The sequence below is a fragment of the Poecilia formosa genome, unplaced genomic scaffold (assembly GCF_000485575.1).
Source record: "Poecilia formosa unplaced genomic scaffold, Poecilia_formosa-5.1.2 Scaffold2, whole genome shotgun sequence".
NCBI lineage: Eukaryota > Metazoa > Chordata > Actinopteri > Cyprinodontiformes > Poeciliidae > Poecilia > Poecilia formosa.
This window is the reverse complement of record NW_006799941.1, coordinates 5,635,610-5,653,238: the sequence shown is the minus strand read 5'-3', so window position 1 is coordinate 5,653,238 and position 17,629 is coordinate 5,635,610. Positions and strand designations below refer to the sequence as shown.

The following is a 17,629-nucleotide window of genomic DNA, read 5'->3' as shown; positions in this document are numbered from 1 at the left end:
TATATATATATATATATATATATATTATTAGGTTTCACAAACCAGGCTTAATGTTTTAGTGGTCTTTTTTTCCCTCTTTTTTAACACAATTTTTAAAAAATGTGTATTCTTCTCTTGAAAACAGCAAGCCAAGTTCAGGAATCCATTATGCAGAACAAACAACAAATTTTAGATTTGTAGAAATGTTCAAAATATTGCTCTTGTAATGTCTCTCTGTTTATAACACAACTTAAAATAATTAGTCTTTCTGGCCTTTTGTTTAGTTTTTTTTCCACTAGCACACATATTTGTCAGGACCTGGGTGGCAACCTTTGAGAATGGCAGAATCTATTGAATGCATACAGACAAATTGTTTATTAAATTTCATCCAGTATTTCTTCAAACGTCTTTTGAATCTTAAATGATGTCTTTCTTCTGTAAAACAAGAGGCAATGTAACAAAGCTGCATCCATGCACAAATAGTCGAAGCACCATCCCTTTGAGCTTAGCTTCAGATTGATAGATTTATCCACTAGCAGACAAATTGTAGACATTAATGCACTCTTTACGCTGTCCAACACAATGCAAGTTGACAATGTAAGCTATAATTGTTATAATTTGCCCTTAGAAGTAGCTGAACAGTCTTGCAGAGTTGTACTGAAGCGTCGCTGTTTTCCTTCACCTCACTGACGTCGTGTCCTCTGAACCGTGTGTTTTTCCTTGTGCCGTTTGGCTGGATAGACGCTGACAGAGCTCAGAAACATGGCATGGATGAGTTTATCTCCGCTAACCCCTGTAGCTATGACCACGCCTCGCTTTTTGAGATGTTGCAGCGGCTCACACTGGACCACAGGCTCAATGACACCTTCTGCTGCTTGGTGAGTGACTCTCTGTCAGGTATCATGCTTACATGACAGTGGGGGGAGAAGTTTGCTGCTGGGCATGCTTTCAGTCTCCACATTGCTTGTGTGTTTTGCAGGGATGGTTCAGCCCGGGGCAAGTGTTTGTCCTGGATGAATACTGTGCAAGGAACGGAGTTCGAGGTTGTCACAGACATCTGTGCTACCTACGCGATCTTCTGGAACGGGCAGAAAACGGGGCTATTATCGACCCCACTCTTCTGCACTACAGCTTTGCTTTTTGTGCATCCCATGTCCATGGGAACAGGTGTGCACTCTTCTTTTGACCTGCAAGCCACATTTACCAAGTTTGACATTAGAAGAAAAATTTATGTTTTTTTTGTATTTCTAAATGAAAACTTGGAATTATATTTTTTGCTTAATTGAGCAAATCTTGTTTTGGATTCCTGGATCATGAACCAAATATGTACTTAATATATCGGAAACACATTTGTTTCAAATAGAACTATTCATTATGCAAAGGTGTTTTATAGGAGACGGTAGAGTTTTATGAATGGGCTTCTCTATCTCCAGTCAATTTCTTACCTGTCAACATTCAGGAATATTAGTTTGGATAAACAGAAACAAGTCCGACTAAAGAGTTTGGACTTGCCAATGCACGCCGCTCGGATCTCACCAACGTGTCCTGTCCAATACTTATTCTGTTTTTGGGTCAGCTGAATCACTCGGCCTCTTAAATCTTTTGGTAAAACCTCGTATGTTTTAGAATCTAGTCTTAAAAATACTCTGATATAAGCCCCTTTGATATCAAAACTTTTACTGTCTGTGTTTTTTTTTTCTTCAAACAACAAAATGTTTTAAGGAGAATAGTTAATTTCTCTCAAAACACAGCTGACAGCTCACAGCAACAGCTGGGGAGAGCGGACTCTACAGGAGCGGACATAAACCTCCACCTTTTTTTTTTTCCTCTAGTGTACTTTTTGTCATCTTTAAGTTTGCTTATGTTTAAGTTATTTTTTATGTATTTTATGTTATCAATTTTGTGTCTACATATATTCTTGTTTTCTACCATTTTCTTTGTTTTTCCTTTCTTCTCTGTCCTTTGTTGCATAGTCTCTCACTGTCCATATTATTCATCCTCCCATGCGTCCGTAAAAGTCAGAGAGGGCAGCAGTTACTGGGGGCCGCTGGGCTACGAGGCTCTTGTTTCGCCACAGAGCACCCAAAGCCCAGATCCTCAGGCTGCTGCTAGGCGAGCATGCATATTCAAGTTTAAGCAAAGAAAGAAGTCCTTTCAGAGCGAAAAAAGGTGAGATTGGAGAGAAACGTCATCTCAAAAGGCTTTGCTGTTGGCTTTTAGGGAGCTGGTAGTGGGCCAACAGAGTTTTATATCACTAAAGTCAGATGAGAGTATGCTTAATCAGTGGAACATCTAAAGGACTTCAGCTGGGTAAAAGTGGATGGGTGTGATCCTCACAGGCCGGATGGACTGAGCACAGTGAAAGTGGATGAGAAGGAGCGCTTTGAGGACATTAAAGAAAAGTTGCGCGTCATTTTGGAGAACCACATTGTACATTTCAGGTGACTAATCGTTCAGCAATTGAACAATACCTACGCATGTTTTTTTTGTTCTCTCATTAAACATTTGGTCTTGCCTTGCAGATATTTTTTCCCCTTCGGTCGTCCAGAGGGTGCGCTGAAAGCCACTTTGTCTTTGCTGGAGAGGGTTTGTAGATACACAAAAATCACCATGTGTAACAGAGAAATAACAATTATTATGTAATTGAAGTATCTGGGTTGAGTATTTGCTTTCTCACGTAGGTTCTAATGAAGGATATTGTGACTCCAGTTCCACCGGAAGAAGTCAAAGGAGTGATTCGCAAAAATTTGGAGCAGGCCGCTCAGCTCAACTACCAGCGGATCAAAGACTATGCTAAAATTGAAGGTAACCAGAAAAATATATATTTGAGCAAAGCGTAGTGGCTTTTGCAGAAAACGAAGTAGAAAGTAGAAAAACACGTTGAACACACATGGTTTAATTCCCTTCATCTTCCTTTTTTCTTACTACAGTTTGAGACCCTCCCTGTCACTGCTAGCTATGTTATTTACACTAGCTGAATTCACTTGATATATGGCCAGTTTGAGCCCATATCCCAAATGATTCATGGCACGCAGATGATTATTTTTTTTCTTTAACAGTGTGCCATCACTTTCTGTCTCTCCGTTCAATAACTCTCTCCTTTGTTTCAGGCCTTCTTTAGCTCTGTGCTGTTCTGTAGGTCAAGTTGGCTTTTGTGTAGAGGTGTGTGAGTAAAAATGCATTCAAATCCAAAGCCCTGAAATCTGTTGATGTGCTGATTTCTCATTGTGCCTTGAGAATTCTAACCTGACATTAGATGGTTGGACCAGTATCTCAGCTTGACTTAGTGGCCTCTCTGACTCCCAGTTCCCAGCCGATGCATCTTCCCCATCCCTCCCACTTTCTCGCTTTCTCTCTTAATATCTATGATTCCTCAAGCTGATTTTGCGTCCCCTCCCCCCGCCTCCCTCCATCTTTGTCCAATGATCCTGCTTAAGCTCACAATCTTCTGCTCTCTGTCCTTTGCTGTCCGCTATGCTTTTCTCTCTTCTTCCACAGATATTGCTTTAAATACCTTCAATAACATGTTTTTATTTAGCTTATTTAAAAGAAATGCTGGGATTGCAGAGAAAGTGGTGGTTTCAGAGTTTGTCAGCCCTGCAGGAGTTTTCCAAAAATAGACAAATTATCTGGATTTTCTATTTGCCATTCTTACAAATATAAAACTGGACAATCTCTCTTAATTAGAATATTTAGTTTAATTATCAAAGTATAAACTCTGAATGTTTTAAGTCAAATGTAAGCAGCGATGCAAAAACTTATGAGGGGTTTACAAACATTTGAACAACATTATCCAAACCAGCATCACCCACCTGCATGTGCTTTGAGACATAACAATGTGACCTTTCTTTATTGGCATGAGCTATTATGAAGAAAGACAACATTAAGGCTTAATTTATCAGTGCTGTGCAAAAGTTATGTCACCCCTCATTTCTTCATACCTACCAAAGAACCTGGCTTTTTTGTTATATATAGAAGTCTTGTTCCACTGTAGTTCTCCAGGTTTTCCAAACGTTTATCCAAGTGTTTCCATGGATTCCATGTGATTAGTAACTCCCATAAATATTGGTGGTCTACTCTTTTTATTTACTAAAATTGCCTTTTTATCTGATATGCATATTTGTTCATTCAACCTATGTGAAATTTGATAATCTGATACGCAAAAATGTAAAAACGGAGAAAATGTGTAAAGCGAGAAATACCTTTTCACACATGAAAGCAAACCGCAGCATCTTGAAAATTAAACGTACAAGCAGAAAGGACAAATGAAGACTTTTGCACAGTGCTGACTTACAGTCTCTTCCCATGTCAAACATTTGACTTACACACAAAAAGTCAAACTTTAACATTGTTTGTGCCTTGAAAGAAATCCCCCAGGGTGCTAAAGATACTAAGGCTCCAGTCCTTACTATCTTTTCATGCTGTGTGAATTTACTTCCCCTTGTTTCCTTGTGAGACGCCTGGCTCAAAATAAACCAGATGTTTCATTTAACTGCTGGGCTTGCTGCCCAGCACAATGCCAGTTTCACTTGGACAGCCCTCCTCCCATTGGCTTCTGAACTCCAGCCCTCCCACTTCTGACCCTAGCCTCTTGCATGCTACAATCCTGTTTTTTATAGGGAAAAAGAGGGAAATGTATGAGCACCCTGTCTTCTGCTTGGCCTCTCAAGTGATGGATTTAACCATCCGTGAGTACCCTGATCATCCTCTCCCCGCTCTTTCATCCCTCTACGGCCTCCTCTTCTCCTTCAAAGATGCTGCTCCTGCCGCCATGCTTGCTTTTATCTGTGCCTTTATGTGTCGGAGTGAGTGGGGAGCACACCAGTCCAGAAATCTGTGAAGTGCCGCGCTGAATCGGTCGGGGGTCCTCTTTTAGGCACCGTCTGTTTGTGATGGAAATGAATGAGCAGTCTGGTCTGTATAGCTTCTTTCTTTTGGTTGGACGCCCATTCCTTTGACTTGAATGCATTTTTAGACTGCGTACATTGTTATCTCCTGCAGTCATTTGGTCTGATCATGTCAGTGCTTTGCCAAACAGGTAGGCTTCTTCTTTTTTATTTCCTCTCTGTGGCACCAGCTATAGTGAAGGAGCGTCTGTCGACTGGGCTTTCGAATGGGGAATACAGTCCAATGTGTGGATTCAAGAGCTCCACTTTTATCTTAACTTAACTTCAGTCATATCAAGTCGCTTTTAGTGTCCTGTCTGCTGTGATCACAGTACTTTTACATGTGTCCTGTCTGTTTACAGTAGTCCACGCTTTGTCTGTTTAACAAACATATTGTCACTTTTTTTAATTTCCTGTTTTCCACAGGCTTTCTGTGTTTCTGTTTTTTTTTATATTTCTTTTTAACTGTGTGATGTCTGTCCGTCTCAGAAATCTCACTCCCTGCAGCTGAAACCACCCGAGCAGAACAACACCTCTGAGTCCCAAAGTACCGTGAAGCTATAATCACAGAGATGTGCTGACTCTAAACATCTGCTTTTTTATCTTTTCTCTCCCCTTTTTTTCTTGCCGAAGTTGAGAAAGGTCAAAAGGATCAGAAGGATCCAGGTGATGCTACGTTTAGCTTATGGTTTAGCTACAATGCACACAAATACAGCCACACACTCCCTTCTTTAGACACATATTTTCATTCCACATGGACTATTTACTATTTTATCACATGAAAAACAAAGAATTCTCAATGTATTTTATTAGGATTCTATGTGATAAACCAACGCAAAGTAGTTTATAATTGCGGTAGGTAATGATACATGTTTTTCAACATTTCTTCTTACAAATTATTATCTGAAAAGTGTGGCACTCTTTTGTATTCAGCCCTCTTTCTCTCTGATCCCATGTGACCAGTTGCCTTAGGAGTCAGCTAGTTAGTAAATGTAGCCAAGTGGGTTGGAAATAAAGTTGTAAAGACGTTTAAAGCAACTCTTTTTTGTCTTATCATCATATGATTGAAAGTCTTTCCAAACTGCAAATCTGGGCTGTTCATCTATGTTAACGGGCATTTTTCAAAGACAGATGTTTTTGGAGCAGCTGTTGAGTTTCACAGCTACTTTGGAGAGTATTTTGACACAGCAGCGATTTGTCAAAGTAGCAGTAAAGCTATTATTAAAGGAGGTCATGGGAACTAGAGTTGATAAGAAGACAGTAGTTGATGGAAGAAACTAATTACATAGGAGTCCTTGAACACAAAGAAGTTAAAGACTTGAGAATGGCGGTAGGTTATCAATCTAGCTGAATCATAAAAATACAGCCACTTTGAAAACAGGACAGCTTCAGTCAGAATATATTCAACCGATAGGTCTAGTCCAGGGGTGTCCAAAGTCGGTCCTGGAGGGCCAGCATCCTGCATGTTTTAGTTCCCTTCCTAGTGGTAGTAACAACCTTTTCAGCATGTCAATGTTCTTCTTAGACCTTCTAATGAGACATCACTTGATCCAGGTGTGTTAAACCAGGGAGAGAACTAAAACATGCAGGATCCCGGCCCTCGAGGACCGACTTTGGACACCATTGGTCTAGTCAAAGTCTAGATCTAAGCCCAATTTGGGAATCTGTGGCTCCAATCTGACTGAACTTGAGATCCTTTGAGAAGACAAATATGTAAATATGTTAGTGTTTTGAGTTGGTTCATCACATACCTCCCTATAAGATCGAAACATTTCTGAATGTAATGCAAATCATGTAAAATATTTTGTAATGAAATAGTGAAGTACTTTATCTACAAATCTTTCATCTGTAGCACATCATTCCTGTAGTACTTCACAATATGCGAACATTAGTATGCTTACATCAGTATGCTTTTTTATCGAGTAAATATGGTGATTGTACTACTTTATATTTCAAGTCTGAACCTTTCCAAGACACATAACCTGTTCTCATAAACTGCATCTTGGTTACAGATGCACTGATTGTAGCAACAGTAATACATGAATATTCTGAGAAACCATGAAAATCATAACATAATGCAAACTTTCAATAAAGGTCTTACTATATACAATCTCCAATACATTTTCTCAATGTAAATATGAAAAAAAAAATACAATACAAACTGTTTTCATATGATTTAATACTCTAGTCAAATGTGCTGGTGACTTAGAAGGAGTATTAGCTGTTATTCTCAATATAAACAAATAAAGCCTTGCTCCAGGCCTTCAGATGGTTTCATCACATCTTCAGCCGAACTACAGCAAAGTTTATCTCGCATGCTGCAGCCATTTGTCTCATGCTCAAGTGAGATCTATATTTAAAAATAAAACACATATAACATCCAACCATTTGCAGATAATTATCACTTTTGTCAGTCATCTTAAAATGCCTGTGGCTCAGTAAATAGATTGGTTGCTGTTTGATCTTCAGCTTTTCCAGCCTAAAAGCCGAAATGCCCTGGGGAAGGATACTCAGCAGTTGGCAGAAAAATACGCTGCCGTTTCTGGAATTTGGAAATACATACAGCCCTACATTACATGTGTAGGTGTATGCATGTCGAAGAGGGAGGGATGGAGAGAGGAAAGCGTTCCTTCTGTAAAATAAGTATAGGATCTGTATGTGAACGGTTAGGCACATTTCTAAATTTGACTTTTAAAATGCCATGATGGAAATGATTTATATCTTTCTCTGAATTATTGATTAAAATATTTACTGACAATAAAGCAGAAAAAAAAAAAAAACAATAATAATCTTAAATTTACCAGCTTTTTTCGTGTTTCTTCTGGTGTTTTGACTATTATATTTGATGATGAGCCCCAAGTGTTAGACACTGCAACACCTTTTGCCATCACTCTAATCTTTAGCTCCTTCCACTCTGGCTAGGCTAATCTATAACATTAATATTACTTTGAGTCAGAAGAAACATGTTGGATAAATTAAAAAGTTGCTTTAAACCTAGAGCCGCCACATAAATAATTAGCTTTGGGTTTAACCGCATCTCAGAACAAGCAAGAGCTCCGTAAAACGCTGACCCAAGCCAATAAGCTATTACAGCAAAACTCTTCCTGTTTTATGTAGTTACACATTTATGTGCTTTTGATTTAAGATTTATGTTACCATCCAGTCCCATGTTGAAATTGTACCCATTTGAGCAAACATTGTTATGCTGTTTTATAACTCCATTTCACGACTTGTGCCCGTCTTTTTAGACGATGTTGCCAATAAAGGTACATCAGTTTCGTGCCGTCTTCAAGTGTTTTGAAGATCACTGGTTGGTGAGCTAAGGGATACATAAAAAAAAAAAAATTAAACACAAAGAAACATCAATTTGTTGTCAAATCTAGCACCAGCACACTGTAAAAATATTGGTTAAACAGCTCTGAAGTAACCTCATCAAGCAACTAGGAGCAATGATTTAAATCAGCTACAGGATTTTAAATATTCATTGAAACTATGAGGTTAAGAAAAATAATCCAAAATCTCAGAATCCGACAACATTCAGCAACAATTAGAAAAGGACGATGATGCAAAATAATAAAAAGGTATAGAAGTTATTTAAAAGCTTTCAAGTTTTTAAAGAAATATAGGCTATAATTTCCATGTCATTTCAGTCACAGCGACTCCAGTAATTATTCGTAATAAGCATTACTTTCCTTACATTTCACAGATTTAGCGTAGAACATGTTGGCCTAAAAACCATGTTTCACTTGATGGATAACTTCTAGGAGTACTGAAACATTTTTACAGTGTGTTTATGGAGTATTTTCAAGTAAGCCGTGCGACAGCTCCTTATACAAATGGCTTATTCGAAACCTGTTCACAAAATGCATGTTTTTGATGCCACATTGCACCTCCATCTCAATGCCACTATTCTTTTGTCTGATACTCCTGCAACATAACTCTGACTATCCTGCAAACACATCAGCTTTGTTGCTCCATGTCATGCATCCCACACAGCGCCTTCCACAATTGCTCGTACCCTTGGTAAAGATGTTTTAAAAGCTCTTATTGCAGTAGCATAATCACACATTAAAATGGCAAGACATTCACTCTGAGTTGAAAAAAAAAGCGGTCTGAAGAAATATATATTTTTACAAAACACTGCTGCCGCACTAATTCACACCTCTGTTTTTAACACTTTCCTGCAAGCCCCTCCTGCTACTAAGACAGTGTTTAGTCTTCTCTCTTAAGATTTCACAAGTTTGGAGGATACAAAGTCCATTCCTCTTTGCACAAAATCTTCAGGTCACCCTTTTTCCTGGGTCTTGCTTTATACTGTTCTCTCCTCAGCCCATGGCTCTGGACCTCTGTACAGTTTTGGTAATTCAGTCTGTGTCTGGTGAACCATGTTTTGTATTTGATGAGGCCATTACGCTACTAAAGACCCAATGAAATACAACAAAATACTGTTAGGTGAAATCTGCCGTTTCAATTTGGCACTCTAACAAGGTTCTCAAAACTTGTGGAACTGAAACAGCCCCGTAGCAACACAGATCATCCACCGTACTTAACAGAAGACATGATGATCTGTTCCAGATATTCATGACTTGTTCTCTGAGTCCCACCAGGCCCACCTTAAGTGTTTGATGCCAAAAGCTCAGTCAAGGTTTAATCTGACTCCAGCACACAATTCCAGTTAAAGTCCCAGTAGAGTTTAGTAGACACCATATATTGTAGATCACATATAATGGCTTTTGTACTGACTTCGTGACCCTGGATTGTCACTTTTTACTGTAGCAGTGCACTACAAATCTGTCTTGCAGAGAAGTTTGTCGTCTTGTACTTTCTTTTAAAGGCTACCAAGTACTTTTTTTTAAAAATGACATATTATCTTGTCCTTCTTGTTTTGATGAGGAGCCAGGACAAGTGGGATTTGGGCCATATTTGTAAACCAGAAAACAGGAAGTTTCATAGTGATCAAATCAAAAAAGTGTAAAACATACTTTTAAGTATTAATTTTATAAGAACTCTCTGGGTATCAATAAGTGTTGCACCGGTTTTCTTCTTAAAAAAAAATAAAAAAATAAAAAAAAAAACATTTTTCCCTCGAACAAGTAATATTACAACATATAAAAGTAATATTTTTTTCCAGATTTAGTGTGAGATTATGCTGCTTTATCACAATATAGTTTAAGGCTTTTCACACATCTTCACTAGGGGAGACAATAGGGGTTTAGGGTGCTGTAAAATGGAAAAATCTTATACATTACTTGCTTTAAGGGATATAAGTGGGTAAACATCACAGTGTAAACACTGTGTTTATGCTTTTTTGCTAAATTGAATAAAATTAAGGGGAAAAAAAATTATCCCATATAGTCATAAAACCCCCCTTGGAATGCTTCTCTTTGCTTGACTAACCGCTCATCCCTCACCCTCATCCTTTTGTCTCAGAAAACGCAGGCCGCTTAGTCACGCCTGCCAAAAAGCTGGAGGAAACAATTCGCCTGGCGGAGTTAGTCATAGAGGTCCTCCAGCAGAACCAGGAACACCATGCGGAGGTGAGTGAGAACCCTCTCCTCCTCCTCTCCTCAAAGCACGTCCCCCTCTTTACTCCTCACTCTTATCCCACTCGTCCCACTTCAGAGAGTTAGTGTCATAATAGTCAGCCAGCTATAAATAAAGCTGCTTTCATCTATGGGTAGCAAAAAAAAAAAAAGAAGAAGAAGAAATCCTGCATGAATTTAATAGAGGAAGGTTTTAATTAGCATTGAACAGAATAAGACTAAACGCGTCATAGCTTAAGTTTAGATGTACTGTAGATTAGACAGACTAAACATTATATTTTGCTGCTCAGTAGTTATAGTAGGTGATAAAATTTTTTTACAAAAATATATATTTTTTTGCTTTTGCATATTCCAATTATAGTGCTCTAGCTGTTTATGGTATCTTTGTAAAGAAAAAAAATATCATTATTAATACTACGGGTCTTTTTTATCAAAAGAAGTATTAAGTAAGAATAAATTATACTTTTTGTTTGAGATTTTCACTTGTTTAGACTCCTAAAATCATTTAAATTAATGGCTCTCAAACTGTGATGCAGCCTAATTTGCGGATAAAAAATGTTTACAGATCTTTTATCAAGCTATTGTTTATCAATTTTTCTGCAAAAACACATTTTTAGATTGGATCTCTTTATGTTCCAGGTGTTCAGACATATTTGTTACCTTTTGTATTTTTGGTGTTCTGGATTTAGTCTACTAATATTATGCTGTGAGGATTTAAAAAAAATAAAAATAAATATATATATTTAATAAATGAGTACTTCTGAGAACAAACTTAAACTTGTGGGTCCATCTTACCAGCTGATGGCTGTAGAATGACAAATTGTTGCATTTGAGTTGCACATGCTTTGTCCATGTTCATCATAAACACTGATTTTTATTCCACAAATTTTATACAATACGGATGAGCATACTAGTTTGTCTTTAGTAGAGGTAGTTTTAATCCGACAAGCAAAAATAGTTGAAAAATACACAGTTAAAAATTGCAGTATTTCTCAATGTAATTTTTAAGTATAAGATAAATATTACTGCTTTAAAACACTGAATGAGCTTTATTATTGTTCGACTTTTTCTTCTAAAATACTCTGCTAGAGAACAACATGACTATGTGTAGCTGTGTAGATCTGCAGGTGATCCAGTATGGTCTCAGAATATGCAGATAAAGCAGATTTATTGTATCTCTCTGAATATGCTTGACAGGCGGCAGTCACAAGTTCTGGAGATCAATCGGTACAGTATTTATATTTCTTTCTCCTCTTCAGTCCCCATCACAACCCCCTTGTATGGCATGAGCCACTATGGCAAGAGGCACGTTTCAGGCAGAGATTGAACTCATAGCTGCTGTAGCTCTGGGTGGGTTTTAAGGCAAAGATATGAGAGCAAGCTTGTATAAAAATCTAAAAAAACTAGAAGCACATTAGCTTTCACAACATGATTGTGATCATTAAGCATGCTCATCAGGCCATAAAGAGGTTTCCTTTTTCTCCAAGCATGCCGAACCAGAAAATTTCCCAAAGTATGCTCCATATGAACCTTTGAAGTTTGATCCACCGTGAACATTTGTTCCTTCTCCATCTGACAATTGATTTCACAGTCCGCACTTGTTCAAGCATTTCTTTTCCAGCTTCTCTTCCTCCTCCTCCTCCATCCCTTTCTGCTATCTGTTCTTAACATATAAACCCGTTTCAAACAAATTTCTCAAAGTACATTATTGTTCTGTACATCTTCCTGTGTTTTTACTGTCTAATGATTGGTGACTGTCCGAGCAGGGAAAAGAGGTATGTAGCCAAGCTGAATGAGAACCCCCTCCCCCATAATGCTCTGTGCATGTCAAAACAGATGATTCCACATATCGTACCCCCTCAGCATCAGTACACCCCTCCCCCCCAACTCTGGACTGGTCCTTTAACACTGTTTGACTGATACAGGATTGCAGTCGTTGTGCCTGAACTCTCAGTATGACACAGACTTCTCAGAGTCCTGTTTGCGTCTCTCAACCACTATCAAAGGCTGGAGGCTACTCTACCTTTCAGCGTTTTCCTCTCCCTAACCTGACAAAAAAATTTGACCGTCCTCTCATTCAACTTTCATGAGAGTATTTTTTCCTTGACTGTGGTGGAGAAAGGCTTGTTTGCTGCCTTTTTTTTTTTTATCTCTAACAATAGAGCTTTCATGCTTTTTTTTTATTCTAGGAATGGGCAGGTAAGTTGGTGGGTAAGTGGGTCTGTCTGCCATTGTTATTCCAGGTGGTAATTTTACCTTCACGGTTAGAGTTTAAAAGTAAAAGCATGCAGAACAATTTGAAAGGATTAAGCTTCTGAATTTGGCAACGTGTTATCCTGAATGATAAGCAAATAAACCAAGACTGCCAGCTAAGCAACTACTGTCAAAGGGTGAGGAGATTCTGACCGTGCCAGAAAATTGTCATCTGAATCTCAAAGACTTTACTTAACTAATTGGGAAAGCCATTCTTCAAGTGGAGACATGCTGTGGGCTGCAGTCTTTGGTGTGCCTATATATAAAGATGTGCATGAGTCACATTCACATCTAGTGGGTTGTGAGATTGTTGCTGATGTGAATGGTGGACCCCCTCATTTTCTTAGCTTCGGAGAAAAGCATGCAGGGAGATCCATGTTTGCATGAGAAAAAACACTTTTGCCTTTGATACATAGAAATCGTGCTGAAGATAAGGTCCTTTGCACAGGTAGTCATACCTGTTGAACGTTGTGACATTTTGCCACATTAAAACTACAAACTTCAACTTATTTTTCTGTCACTCTGTGACAGATCCAGAAAAAGTTGGACATGACTGTGAAGTGGAGGGGAAAGGATACATGGTTCTCTAATGCTTTCCTAGTAATCTGAAAGGGCATCCATTTGCATTCAGTGCCATTTTACTATGATAGAACTAAAAAAATCCAGTGTAACAGATTGTATTCAGAAGTTACCTGAGTACTGAGTAAATCATGGCTCGATGCAGTTGTCAGGGATAAACTTGTATACACCAGGATTCGATTATAAAACAGTATCCCAAGCTTTTAACATTACAAAGCACTGTTTATGGCACTTCTGCTAACCTATCAAGCCATGGTCATCTGCATATGCTTACAGGCTGGGCAAGAGTATCATGAATCAGAACTCTGGTGATACTATAGACAGCTGTTGTTCATGTGCAATATTCTATCAATCAGTCAAGTTAATTTGTATAGCACTTCAGCAACAAGGCAGTTGAAAGTGCTTCATATTATAAAAACTCCAAAATACAAAGTCATGGAAAAAAAACACGAGGTTGTGTTTTTGCTTGAGGTTGCAGAATAACGTGCAACCTCCAGCTGTTTACAAATCTTGCTTTGATTAAGTGGCAAGAAGAAAGTCACTCTTGACAGAAAGCCATTTTGCTTCAGCTTAAGTGTTACAATGCCCCAGATAAAGTCCAGACCTAACTCCAGGTAAAGAATATGTAGCAAGACTTGAAAAATAGCTCTTTGTTGATGTGCCTGCGATTGAGTTATTTTGTGAAGGAGAATGAGGGGAAATGTCAATCTGTCAAGACCCTAAAAAAGACTTACAGGCTCTATACCCAAAACCTCTTCATAGCTTTATATAAAGCAAATGTTACACAGCATGTGTCTCTTTCCTCCCACTAATCGGGTTTGTACTACTTTGTGAATGGCGATTTTGAAAAATCTTGATAAGTGTGATGTTATAATATGACAAAATATGTTCAACTGGCGTTTATACTTTTGCAAAGCACTGTTCATGCAACACAACTTTGCAAATCTGTCAAATATTTTTGCATCAACAAATTCCTACCAGTTAAGTTGGAATTACTCATGCAATATGTAATGACAAGCATTCTCAATATACCACACATAAACCAACAGACTGAATGAGGGTTTAATAAGAAAGGTCAAGTTTTGTATGTTCACCTTCAAAAATGAGACAATAAATACCTGAGGAAGCTTAAACGTCTTTGGAAGACACCAATATGTTTTCATGCAATAAGGCGTAAAATAAATTACACCAACCTAGCTGCATACTGTTATTAGCACCTATTAAGACTTAAAACACAGAGGAACAGCTGGTTAAGACTGGCATGGAATCAAACCACTTATTTTAAAAGATTGTTTCTCTTTAAGAGTACACATTGTTTGTTGTATTTAACTTTATATTGCTAGCCTTTCAGTTAGTGGTAGTATTTTAGTCAATACTTGCAATACCTGCTGGTAACATTGCGTATAAAACGTAAATAACTTTTGGCTAATATGTTTCTAGTTGCTTATTTGCTAATGCCAGAACATTGGCATAAGTGAAAATAAGACTTGATCATAATTGACAATGTTTACACATTGCTTAGTTATTTTTGAGAGAACAAGTGGACACTTTATTTAAGAATTGACTTCTAATATTAATTGTAATGGTAAAGCAATTGCCCATTTAGTTAAACATTTTTCTCTAACTTTTACTAGATGACTAAACAGAAACACGATTTGACGGGCTTCCAGATTTCAGTATGTTCCTTTAAGCTCAACAAAAGTCCAATAAAAGCTGGAGAAGTTAACTGAGCTGACAGTGAGCAGCCATGTTATGCCGAGCAAACCAGCTGCTGGATTTAGTTTCACATTTGAAGAAGAGAGATGAAAGAAGAGTCAGGTCTAAGCAAGAAAGCTCAGTGAAGTCCCAATAATCTCAAGTTTAATCAGAGAATACACATATATTTTAACACACCTCTGGTGTTTTCACTTGAGAACCTTTGTTCCTCCTCCTTTAGCTCGTCTGAAGGCCGTTTTCACCATGTTTCTCATCCTTCTGCTGTGTCTCTAGGCATTTGCATGGTGGACAGACCTCATGGTGGAGCACGCCGAAAACTTCCTGGCCCTCTATGGCATCGACATGGATGCTGCCCTGGAGATCCAGTCACCTGAGAGCTGGGACAGCTTTCCTCTTTTCCAACTCCTCAATGATTTCCTACGGACAGACTGTGAGCTCCATCCTTCGCTTGTTTATCTTTGGACACTTTTATCTAAATTTAAGGTCCTAATACTCTTATGTTGCATCTTATTTTCCCCGTCTTAGATTATCTGTGCAATGGAAAGTTCCACAAACACCTCCAGGATCTGTATGCTCCTCTGGTGGTTAGATATGTGGATCTGATGGAGTCCTCCATCGCACAGTCTATCCATAAGGGCTTTGAGAGGGAGTCCTGGGAGCCTGTTAAGTAAGGAGCCTGTGTCTTTATTGCAAGGCTGCAGGATGCTTGCACATGCAACGCTTTTATATTCAGACAACAGAATGACCGTGTGGAGGCTGAAAAATCTCAAAGAGCAGCTATAACGTTCCCTCTGACTTCCTTTAGGTTCACTGTTAAAGAATGAGCCAAGAGTGGGCGGAAAAACCTATTTTTTTCTTTGAAAGAAATAGGTTATTTATTTCTGGAAGTAGTCTTTAATTAATGCATGTGCCATTAGTCGTTTTTTTCCTTTTCTTTTCAAGCACATTGGGATCAGAACAACATGTAATATTTCTGTTTTGTCTGTAAACTAATCTTCATAATATGTGCTTTTTCAGTCTGTTTTGTCTCTGTTACAATTCATTTGCTGTGGCTTAAACATGTTAAATGTTGCATTTTATCGCTTTTCGCCAAATATTATTAAACAAGATATTTTTACTTTTCCTTTGTTTTCCTTACTTTTCCTTGCTTTTACTACATCACATGTTTGTGTCCAGCTCTCTGGACTCATGGGTATTTCCGTATATTGTCTCTTTGATATTAGTTTATGCGTTCTACTGTATGTTTCTTCCTTCTCCTATTTTCAGATTTTACTTTTATGATGAGTGTTACATGGCTTTTTACAGCTCCCACACCACTGTTATGGATTCTTTTTTTTGTTTCTTTTTGTCTGTCTTTTCTGCAGGAGTTTAACAAGTAATCTGCCCAATGTGAATCTACCAAATGTGAACCTCCAAATTCCCAAAGTACCAAATCTGCCAGTGCCAGTAGCAGGACTATCAGTTAACCTTCCACAAATGCCTAGCTTTTCAACCCCGTCATGGATGGCTGCTATATATGACTCTGAGTGTGTATTCAACTAGTTCACTCTAGATTCGTAGAGCAAGCAGAGAGCAACTTGGTATGAAGATGACTTTTTTTTTTTTTTGTTCTCGATTATATTTCAGTATGCATCAAATTCACAAAATGAAAAGTTAAACCTGTTTTCCTTGATGTAAGTTTTTTTCGATAAAGTTCATGTTCATGCCAAGGTACCTCTGAGTTAGAGTAGATGGGATTCTGCTTCCTGAAATGAGGCTGCAAGGCTCTCATTTGCCTCGACATGCATGCTGCTGAGCTGAGGTGTGGAGATAAAGACGAAAACAAACAGAAACATGTAGATGTGCAGCACCTTCCACACTTGGATAAGATTAATTAGGCCTTAAAAGAAATTCATCTTTTATTGCAGTTGCACATGCTGAGGCTGAGCTCATTTACTTAGTGGGGGCAAAGTATTTCTATACGAGTTGCATTTTTTTACATTAAGTAATATATACCAAAGTTATTGATAATGACACTGCACAATTGCTTTGTGCCAAAAACAGAAGGAGCTTACTTTAAACCTATAATATTTTATGAAGCTGGAGCAGACAGACGGATATTTGACCATTCATCAATAGATGACAAGATTCCCTCTGATTCAGCTCATTTCAAAGGTTTTTTATGTTTGCAGAGATTAAAAAAATATGAGAATATGTTTGTAGAGTTAAAAAAAATTATTTATTTTTTAAAACTGGTTAACCTATTCTGTGCTGATTTTCACATGTGTTACAAATAATTATGTTGTTGAAAGCCCCAGTGATGAGTCATTTTCAGTACTCTGGCAGAGATCAGAATATATTTTTTAAATGTCCTGGTGCTTTCCAGCATCCCTTACTTTCCACTGTTTGTTGCCAGAAAGCTCAAACTCACCTAATCTAAGCACATACTTCATGTGTAACCCCAGCATAAAATCTTACATTTTTAAGTTTGTGGTGAAAGAATAGAAACTCGCTTTTTCATTTTTGACACATTACTGCCATCAAGCCAGACTTCAGATATTTTTTTGTTTGTTTTGCCTTTCTAACAATCCTCTTTGCATGGTGGTCAGATAAACTCAGTATTGTGGCAAGATGAACAGTTTGGATTGTTTGTTACTTTTGAAATATCTATTTTGTTAAGCAAAACAATATAAC

General features: G+C 38.0%; 1 protein-coding gene across 12 annotated transcripts in view; it reads left to right on the top strand.

The window, feature by feature from the left end:
- The window catches only part of cadpsb (Ca2+-dependent activator protein for secretion b), an 89,499-nt gene that overhangs the window by 54,585 nt on the left and 17,285 nt on the right, over positions 1-17,629 (top strand). For 2 of the 12 annotated variants that reach the window (XM_016671308.1, XM_016671316.1), the window contains 12 exons: positions 721-857; positions 959-1,146; positions 2,319-2,420; positions 2,502-2,565; positions 2,661-2,784; positions 4,599-4,667; positions 10,296-10,402; positions 11,606-11,635; positions 12,175-12,183; positions 15,230-15,386; positions 15,482-15,623; positions 16,321-16,482. In XM_016671308.1, the coding sequence (XP_016526794.1) occupies positions 721-857; positions 959-1,146; positions 2,319-2,420; positions 2,502-2,565; positions 2,661-2,784; positions 4,599-4,667; positions 10,296-10,402; positions 11,606-11,635; positions 12,175-12,183; positions 15,230-15,386; positions 15,482-15,623; positions 16,321-16,482 (1,291 nt within the window). Of the gene's footprint in view, positions 1-720; positions 858-958; positions 1,147-2,318; positions 2,421-2,501; positions 2,566-2,660; positions 2,785-4,598; positions 4,668-5,498; positions 5,532-10,295; positions 10,403-11,605; positions 11,636-12,174; positions 12,184-15,229; positions 15,387-15,481; positions 15,624-16,320; positions 16,483-17,629 lie in introns of all 12 variants that reach the window. The other 10 variants (XM_016671331.1, XM_016671328.1, XM_016671338.1 and 7 more) reach the window with 7 other exon arrangements.